At 42.6% G+C, this 9,992-nt stretch overlaps 1 protein-coding gene across 5 annotated transcripts; it reads left to right on the top strand.

The window, feature by feature from the left end:
* The first annotated feature begins 225 nt into the window (after window positions 1-225).
* Window positions 226-9,620, top strand: alkbh3 (alkB homolog 3, alpha-ketoglutarate dependent dioxygenase). Of its 5 annotated transcripts, none has more exons than XM_083666770.1 (10): window positions 226-358; window positions 1,411-1,497; window positions 1,638-1,717; window positions 2,138-2,172; window positions 2,318-2,365; window positions 2,687-2,790; window positions 5,501-5,589; window positions 6,104-6,313; window positions 6,721-6,819; window positions 7,396-9,620. In XM_083666770.1, the coding sequence occupies exons 2-10, from the start codon at window positions 1,416-1,418 to the stop codon at window positions 7,510-7,512; spliced, it is 864 nt and encodes a 287-aa protein (XP_083522896.1). In that variant the 5' UTR covers window positions 226-358; window positions 1,411-1,415; the 3' UTR covers window positions 7,513-9,620. The 5 variants fall into 5 exon arrangements, with proteins under 5 accessions (XP_083522896.1, XP_083522893.1, XP_083522897.1 ...); XM_083666767.1 differs by having other exon boundaries at window positions 1,632-1,717; XM_083666768.1 differs by having other exon boundaries at window positions 233-358; window positions 1,368-1,497; window positions 1,632-1,717.
* The last annotated feature ends 372 nt before the right edge of the window (window positions 9,621-9,992 follow it).

The raw sequence follows: 9,992 nt of genomic DNA, 5'->3' as shown, positions 1-9,992 counted from the left end.
TAGCTTAAAAAAAATAATAAAATAAAAATAAAAGCTCCTTAAGACCTACCCTTGCTCTGTGTCAAATATTTTGTGCTTTTATCACAAAAGGCACGATTTATTCCAAATGTGCCCTCTAGTCTCCCCCACTATTAGACGCTTTGATCTATGGTGACTAGTTGGAAACCGGATCCATTAACGTTAGTCAAGGTTCCAGGGCGAACTTGTTTCTCGTTACACCAGCTGTCAAATGTTTGTGTTCGCTCGAGAACGAAAAAGTGGACAAGAAATCTCTCACGCAGCCCTCACTTGACGAATTTGAAGCCTAGGAACCTGCAGGTTAAACCTGTGTGTGAGATCAGGGTCACCTCAGGAACAGGTAAGATTAACCTGGTTAAGGTGTGTGTATCTATGGATGGATAAAAAGGTTGACAGAGGTAGAGTGGTATATTAGTAGAGTGGCGTAAATCAAATAGTTCCATATAGCTTCCTATAATGCCACCACTCTTCCTTTAGAACGCTTTGGACAGAGTCATTCACTATTCAACTGTAATAGAGCCGAAATCCCTTTTATTTTTGCTACCAGAAGTGCGTCTCTTTTCCTCATTAGCTTTCCTAATTTCCTCCAAACCTGTATTGTAAGGGATTGGTTCAAGTCACGCTCCTGGGCCAATAACATGTTGTGGCCTTAACCAATGTCAGTAAAGCCTAACAATATATGTGTGATATAAGTGTACAACAAAAAAGTTAGGAGTTAGTTGCTCCAATGAATGAACTACATTTACCTTGAGACCGCGTCGCTTTGGTGCTCGAGTGTCCGCACGCATTACACGCTTGTTCGTCACGACCATCTCAACATGCTTAATCATCGCCAAAACATCAAGTTATGATCAGCTGTATACATCTAACCGTACAGGAGTGAAGGCCCAGGACAGACTTCTCTCTTTCTATTTATTCTGGATAGACCGATAACAGTGGATATGTCGAACGACAGGTGTGAAACAGGGACGAATATAACTCAGCACTTGCCGGTTTTGATCACCTATTTTTGTACACTTGTCATTGGTTGCTTTCCTATAAGGTTGATATGTAATTAATAACACCAGGGACTTTTCGAACAGTGACATTTTTATTTAAGTGAAAAAATTCATGATGTTACTGCGTGCAGTTTGCACACTTGTGACAGAACTGCATGTTGCAGAGCAGACGAGCGCATACCGGGGGAACGTAAACAGAGGTGCACAGGGGGAGGGTTGGGGGGGGGGGGGGGCAGGGGTGTTGTTCGAGATGATTGGTTGGTAGATTTCTTCCACTTTGACTGTACTACACAAATTTACCTCTGGGTGGCGTTATAACCAAGCAAAATAATTTGAGACTGCTTGTTTCAGCCTCAGCCCCCTCACAGAACCTCTGCTTGTGGTCCTCTACCAGATGTGATGTCGGATAAACGTCAGCGTGCCAGGGTCCAGGGCTCTTGGGCCAAACCACTGCCAAAGCAACCACGTCCACGACCAACAGGTTAGCTTATCTCTACCATCAGAGATGATGAAATGAAGTCAGGCAGCTATTTATACTGCCATTTTTAGAACATATCCTGAGTGGTTTTAAGTAGCTAGTCACATCTCACAGTTGTTTTGTATCTTATTTGGTAGGAACAGTTCCCAGCAGTGTTGAAAGTGCCAATCCACCACCTGGGGCATGGGGTGTTGGGAGTTTTCAGTTTGAAGAACCAGCCAAGGTAACCATGATGCTTTTTCCTGTCATGATAAGATGTGATGAAACACATTATTCAAGAGAAGACATTTCCCCCTACCTGTTGCATGCATATGTTCTATTTTTCACTCCCACCAATGCCTTTGTTTTGGTCGACAACCTCTGTTCTTTCTTACAGTTGACATGTGAAGCATGTATTCCATGGGCTTATTTAGGGCAGATAATAGTGGCACACTTGTATATATATCTATATGTGTATAGATATATTAGATATAGTTATATATTATAGTTCTTATATATATATATATATATATATTATAGTTGCATTATATACACAAGAAGGGTTAGTTATAATGTCTCTATTATAGGGTTAATAGAGTCTTAAGGTCCAAACTATATTATAACCCCCATGTTCTCTCCCTCTGTCTCACTCACCACGGCACAGCCAGTCAGGGACATCCCTACAGAGAAGGTGATAGAGTGAGTAACAACTCCCTCTCTCTTCTCTCACTACAACAACCCCAAAACATAGCCTATGAAGATAGTTTTTAACCCTATTAATCAATAATTTATGGCAAGTGGAAGTATAATCAATTTTACACATGGCATCCTTTCTTTTGGTCAGTAAAGCTGGTGATCATGAGATCAGCCACAGCCCATCAGGAGTGTCCAGGTGAGTTCTGTTAGAGTCTTCCAGTAGGTGGACTGCATCTAAATCGTCTTAAATGGCTGCCTCTTTTCTTCTCCTTGCCTCCATCAGAACAAATTTGAAAACAGAGATAAGTCAAAGTAGATCTCAAAATAGGTTCCCTTGCTTTCACCTATTTAGGGTTTTCAATTGGGTGGCTGATTATAAGGAAGGAAACAAGGAGAGGAAGCCAGTTTAGTCTATTGAGATGCCTACTTGGTGTTAAAATGTGATCTATACTACTGACTGTAAACCCACCACACCCATCAGTTCTTCCTTTAAGCTTTAAACAAGCTCTCCCTCCAGACTGCGGCTGCTCCCTGGGTTTCTGGCACCAGAGGAGGCAGACTGGACATTCAGTAAGCTGCTAGCAGAGCTCCCCTGGTCCCAGAAGACCAACTACAGACAGGGTAGGTAGACTATGTCCAAAGAGTCATTTCTTCAAATGCTGTCTGTATCTTGCTTCTTGGTTCATATATGGCTACCCTTCCTTGTTTTGTTTCCTTTTTAACCACTTAGAAGGGAAGGGACTGGATACGTTTCCGCCGTTTTGCATTTTCCGTCGAGCCTTTACAGAGAAGTGGTCATGAAGGAAAGGAGATGAGGATAGGAGACAAGGAAATGCTGTGTAAGCCCATGACAGATTAGTGGCCATGAAGGAAAGGAGGCAAGGACAGGAGACCGGGAAATGCTATGTAAGTTCATGACAAGTTAGTGATCGTCAAAGGACATGAGTTGTGGTAAGGAGTCCCCTCCAAGCTCGTCACCAAGCTCAGGGACCTGGGTATTAACACCTCCCTGTGTTAGGGATGTGTGGGTGGCCGCAGGGCTGCGTGCTTAGTCCCCTGCTGTACTTCCTCTTCACCCACGTCTGTGTGGCCACGCATAGCTCAAACTTCATCATCAAGTTTGCTGATGACACCACTGTGGTCGGCCTGATCACTAACAATGATGAGACAGGTAAAGGTCCTGGTGGTACTGGTGCCAGGAAAATCACCTCCCCCTCAATATCAGCAAAACTAAGGAGCTGATTGTGGACTTCAGGAAGAAGCAGGGAGGGAGCCACGCCCCCCATCCACATCAGTGGGGTTGCAGTGGAGAGAGTCAGCAGCTTCATGTTCCTCGGTGTCCACATCACTGAGGACTTAACTTGGTCAATACACACCCATACAGTTCCTCAGGTGGCTAAGGAAATTTGGCATGGCTCCCCAGATCCTCACAAACTTCTACAGGTGCACCATAGAGAGTATCCTGTCCGGTTTTATCACCGCCTGGTACGGCAGCTGCAACAGTCACGACCGTAAGCCTCTGCAGAGGGTAGTGAAAACGGCCCAGTCCAGCTTGGGCCGTGAGCTCCCAGACATGTAGGACATCTACCCCGGGAAGTTCAAGTGGAAGGCTGGGACGATCATCAGGGACTGCAGCCAACCCAGCCACGCCCTGTTCTCTCGGTTACTGTCTGGCAAACGATAGTATATCCAGACCCGGACCAACAGGACAGCTTCTACACGCAGGCCATAAGACTGCTCAACTGACACCACCCCAGGAGCTAGCTCTTGAGGAGCTAGCTTGCTCTAAGCATTTCATTGCACTGGCTGTATTCTGTGTATATGACAAATAGACATTGATTTGATTTGAGACAAGGAAAGGCTATGTAAGCCTATGACAGAGTAGGGGTCATGAAGGAAAGAAAGACAAGGAAAGGCTGTATTGGAACAGAGCCTGGAAGAATGTTGCATCAGATATCTATCTCTCTCTCAGCTGGCTCCCATCCATACAGCACATGTATAATTCTTCTTGAGTAAGATCCAGTCACAGACAAACAACACAAAGGCACATGACTTATGATTAAGGTCAAACAAATATCTGTTTGGAAAAACATGGTCTCGCTCCTTAATCGGTGTCAACAAAGCAGTGAATTAGACATCTAGGTTAAAGAGGAAATGGGGTTGCAGTGTTATCCCCCCCCCAGGCTCCCTACTCTATAGCTCATCAATGTGGACTTGTTTGTTACTTAGTATTTAGTATATTTTTCTCAGTATCTTTATTCTTATCTGTCTATAGCGTTCATATAGACTTCCTGTTTACAATCCTGCTTATGTTGTATGTTGTATGTGTATGTTATGTGTGATGTCTCTATGTCTGTAAGCTACTTGGAACCTGAATTTCCCCTAGGGATAAATAAAGTTTCTATCTATCTATCTAGCTGTTCAGCATGTTGACTTTTTTTCCAACTCAAGCAAGGCTCTAAATAGGTTCCATGACAGAGCACAGATTTGTTTATTCTTTCCTGATATCATCTTTTCATGGGTAGTCTATGGCTGTCTTTCTAGCTGTAATAAATGAAGTCACATATAAATATTTGCTTTGGGCCTTGAGAATTAACTATAAAGTCACAAGGGTCAGTGTGATAGATGTTTTTGATTCAGAGTGTTTTCTTTTATGAAATGCCAAAATGGTGCTCTTAGTGTTGTGTTATTATAGTTTCCATAGAAATGGGAGATGGAGAAGGGTTGTGAATGATCACCTTAGAACTAAAGGTTCCTCATATTTGGATTAAGTTAAGGTAGTGCCAGTACTTTGAGCAATGAGCTAAATTGAAGCCACCATCACAATGCAATATAGTCATGCCAATGAAAATATCTAACTAGTCTGATTTAACATGTATGGTTAGGAGATTCGGTAAACCATGCTCGCCTTATGAGTAGTCTTGAGTGTCCGGAAGACTTTAGCTCAGTGGGCTGACTTGGTCTTGTGTCGTGCAGACACTGCAGTTTGAGCCCAGTTGATCTTGTAGTGTGCATTTGTTTTTAATATAGTCATATCTGTATCAGTGTATTTTTCTGATTCTAGCTAGTGATCAAATAGAGCCAGGATTCCTCCTCACTTTGTACAGGTCAAATTGCCTTGACCCAGTTAGAGTACAAATGCAGGGATTGTTTTGATCCAGCTCGTTCAGTCAGCTCTATTGAATTTACTCTATTGTAACTTGTGCGTATGTGTGTGCGCCCATACATACATACATGCATGAATGTTTGTCTGTCCCTGCACACGAGAGAGAGTGTGTGAATAGGAATTACTGGCTATATTCATGTTGTGTTACTGTGTTGTGTGTTGTAGGTGAGGCCTATCAGGAGCCTAGGCTAACCTGCTGGTACGGAGAGCTGCCTTACACGTACGCTCGCTCCACCATGGATGCAAACACACAGGTATGACTGACCTCAGCCTCCTGTCCTATGTGAGTATCAGTAAGTGGGACTGAATATTCATCACATTCCCTGTATTATCCCTCTCACCTGTATGCCTTTTCATCTCAGTCAATCAAATGTATTTGTATAGCCCTTTTTTACAAAGATAATTGCCTCAAAGTTCTTTCCAACAAGAACAATACAAACAATATAAACAGTAAATGCAACACAAATAATATGAACTAACACCGAACCATAGACCCCAAAAAGCAAGAAAAGGAAAAACTCCAAGACCAGGATGTAGGGAGGATATACAGTATATGCTCCTTCTCCTCACTCTACTCCCAACCTTATTTATTATTAATACATGTATATTTATTTCTTTACATCATAGTATTTATGATATTTGTTTCATTTATTCATGCATTTATTTATTTACTTTCTTAATTATAATTTATTTGATTTATATATTCTCACTCTTTCCCCCTCTCTACCACTTTCCTGTCCTTCATTCTCTATGTCCCTCACCCCTCAGTGGCACATGCTGCTGCTTACCCTGCGGGCAGCCATTGAGCAGGCGTGTGGGCACAGCTTCAACTCACTGCTGTGTAACCTGTACCGAGATGGGCGCGACAGTATCGGCTGGCATAGTGACAACGAGGCCTCCCTGGGTCCCCGCCCAACCATCGCCTCCCTCAGCCTGGGTGACATGAGGGTGTTCAGTCTCCGCAAGCAGCCACCACCCGTAAAACCTGGGGACAGGGGAGAGAGGGAGGGGGAGAGAGGGAGAGAGGGAGGGAGGGAGAGGGAGGGAGGGACGGAGGGGCAGAAAGTGAAGATTATGGGGGAGGAGAAGGAGAGGTTGAAGGAATGCTGAGGTATGATGAATGACAGATGGGGTGACGCTGTATTACATTTAGCTTTAATTGCTCGGGCTAGGCCAGGTTGATGTGCATGCACAGTCTGCAGTTCGTGGATAAACTGTTACTGTAGATGTTTATATTGGCATGGGTCACAGAGATGGGTTATTGGGTCACAGAGTGCAATCTGTCAATGTTAAAATTATACTATACCTCTTGCTTTTTATCCTCTACTGTGTGTGTGTGTGTGTGTGTGTGTGTGTGTGTGTGTGTGTGTGTGTGTGTGTGTCAGGAGGATAACGGAGACTACACCTACGTGGAGAAGCTTCGCATCCCTCTGACTCACGGGACCCTCCTGTTGATGGAAGGAGCCACACAGGATGACTGGCAGGTAGTTTAAACCAATCAAACACAGGGACACTGCCCAACAATACTATACTGTATATTGCTGTATATTGAGCGTCACAATATGATGTACGATGACACCTCATTAGCTGTTTGGCAAAGAAACGTGTGTGTGTGTGTGTGTGGTGAGGAGGCTGTCTCCTGCTCAACAGTTTCCCTGGTTTCCTGGCCCTTGACACTAAACACAGTACTTTAAAGACACAAAAAGAGACAAAAAAGGAAAAAAGGTCAGCAGCATTTTATTGTGGCATCTTGTGTTAGTGAGAGAGAACTCCATGAGTTTTCCCAGAAAGGAGAGAACATTTTTGGGGGGGATTACGTCAGCCATAACTCACCTAGATGTTGTTGTGAAAATGTTCCGGTAAGTCAAGGTATCTATTTTTGAAAGAATGTCTCTCAGCTATAATCGTAAGCATGTCTGTGGAATGGAGACTGATTCCTTGATTATATGACAAATGATAATTCATACGTGCATCAGTACTATGTGACATGTGCGATCACGGGGCCTTTTTGATTGATAAACATGTATGTGTGTTTAACATGTGTTTTGTATCTCAAACAGCACCAGGTAGCCAGAGAGTACCATGAGCGAGGACCTCGTATCAACCTCACTTTCCGCACCATCTACCCAGAGCCAGAGGGACAGAGAGCAGGGATGAGACAACAACCACAACACTAGACGGACACTGGGGGCCTGTTCAGGAGGTTGCAACGCTACAGAGCCTTCAGAAGGATTGGATGGCTGGTGGACTAATGCTTCAAACTTGGCCTTCGTTTACCCAATACAAAGATCAGGAAAAACACCCCCACCACCCCACTGAATACATCCCAGCTCTAAAGACTCTGTGTGGAGGAGGGAGGATGAGGAGGAGGAGGAGGAGGAGGAGCGTGGGAGGAAGAATGTGTGTGGGGACATAAGGAGAAGGAGGGCGAAGAGAAAAGGAGAATCAATCCAGCACTGAAACCAGCCAATAAATCTGTTCATGGCCCATGGAACTGTATTATAGACTTTTATTTCTCGCACATGATGTTTACGTTTGGAAGCAGTTCATCAAAGTTTTCCTTGTAAAAGGGGCTATCACAAAGTGTTTACGCAAGCTAAGTCTTGAGGGACAAGAACAACATTTAAAATGATTACAGTGCAACTTTGAATGCCAACATTTTAAAGTGAAATCAAAGTTTGAATAATTATTTATTCATGTTTATTCTTTATTTGAGGATGACTTTTCAGGACAATAAGAAAATTATCCTTTTTGGCTTAAAGTTTTCTTTAGTTTAATTAACAATTCTGTTGATCATCTTAAAGACTTTTTGGGGGGGACTATCCCTGCTATAAAAAGTAAAAGAACAACTAAAATGGCTAATTTGACCAAATATAGCCCCATCGGGAGAGATCATTATACTTATTTCCTAACACTTAGAGATGTAATAGGTTTTCTTGTTTTGAATGTTTGTCGAATAAACAAAACAGAATGTGATTCAGAGAATTGTGTTCAGTATGCTCAGAGTGGGATAAGATGGCTTACTTACTAACTGTCTGCCATTTTGAATGTTGAATTATTAATGAATTAATGACTATTGTATATTTACTCTCAAAAGCATTCCTCAATTGAGATCCCTCTGCAAAATTGTTATTATTCGCATAAACTCCCTATTGACAAATTCTCTATATCAGTGCAGTTTTACTTGGGAGTTAACTTTGCTTTTGGTTATGTTTTCACCAAAAAAACAATGTTCATGACTTGTCTTATGTTATGGAGGCGTTCATCGCTCACCTTACAATTAATCATTTCAACATTTTCTATCTCACGGTGGTGTTACGGAGCTCCACTGAAGTGCACCAAGATAGTATCTCACTTCAGTCTGGAGGCACATGGGGTAACACGCTTCCATCACAGTCACACTCTGTAAAAGAGCATGAGTCACATTTAAATGCCTATGTTCCTTATAAAATTATAAATAAGGTCCTCTCTCTATAAAGCCCACTACACTAATGTCAGAGCACAAACCCGATGCTGAGATGGTCACAGCTTGCCCCGAGGTTGAGGTGAAGCATTCACTCCGATGGGGAAGTTCCCTTCACAGTCATAAAGCCTTCCCTGGTAACTGCAGTAGCCAATCTCATTAGCCAAGCCTTAGCAGAAAGTATTTTGTAGCATTATCGTGGCATAGCATATCAACCTTAACTTCATATCAAAGAGTTGTGTCTCTTTATGGATCGTACTTGTATTGACTTGTAGAGGGTACATGTACATTCACAAGGGGATTACTTCTCAAATCTACTATACTATGGGGTCTCAATAAAGTTAAAAGTTCATGATGATCTAAAGAAAAATGTATTGAGTTTATGAAATGAGGAATGAAGAACCTTGATTTATCTAGATGATAACTATCTTCGTGCAACATTCAAGGTTTTGTCTATGTTTCTAATAGTTATTTTCCGATTGTTCAGCCTAATAATGAAAGCTCTAAAGTTCTATAGCCATTGTTCTGAGAAACGCTGTATAAATATCATATGGATAGCTGTGGTTTCGGAGGGAGTAGTGGGGGAGAGCGAGAACGAAGGTACAGACCCATCTTGCCGACAGGAAGGTGGATAAGTGTGAAATGTTGAACGCCGATTGATCAGTAAGAAAGCCCTCTCACGTGAGCACAAGCTTGCCGGTGATAGCCTTGGCGGCGCCTACCATTATGTTTCATCTGTATAAAGACAACCCTGATAACCTCTTTAGACTTGTGCTAAACAGACCCCCGGATTTATGCTGGGCTGCTGTTAGGCTCCTGTCTCTTGTTTGCAAGCAATAAATACCGGACTCAGATATTGTGGCTACTCAGGACTTTATTTCTTGAATCTCACCTCCAAAGAGCTGAAATACAGTGGTAAAACCTAGACATCCACCACACAAGCCAATTGTCCCATTACTGGTGTCCTGAAATAGGGGGACTATGTATAAAAAGGACTATGTCATTTCTAAATGGTGAAACCAATATGTACACAAATACCCTCAAATAAAAGCTGAGAATCTCTACTTTAACCTCATAGTAATTGTTTGATTTCAAATCCAAACTTTTGGAGTATAGAACCAAAAGAAGAAACAAGGCTTCACTGTCCCATTACTTATGCAGGGCACTGTATAAACTCAGTCACTGGCTAGACGA

This window comes from Argentina silus (assembly GCF_951799395.1).
Source record: "Argentina silus genome assembly, chromosome: 3".
NCBI lineage: Eukaryota > Metazoa > Chordata > Actinopteri > Argentiniformes > Argentinidae > Argentina > Argentina silus.
The sequence above is the reverse complement of the archived record's forward strand: the minus strand, read 5'-3'. Positions and strand labels throughout refer to the sequence as shown.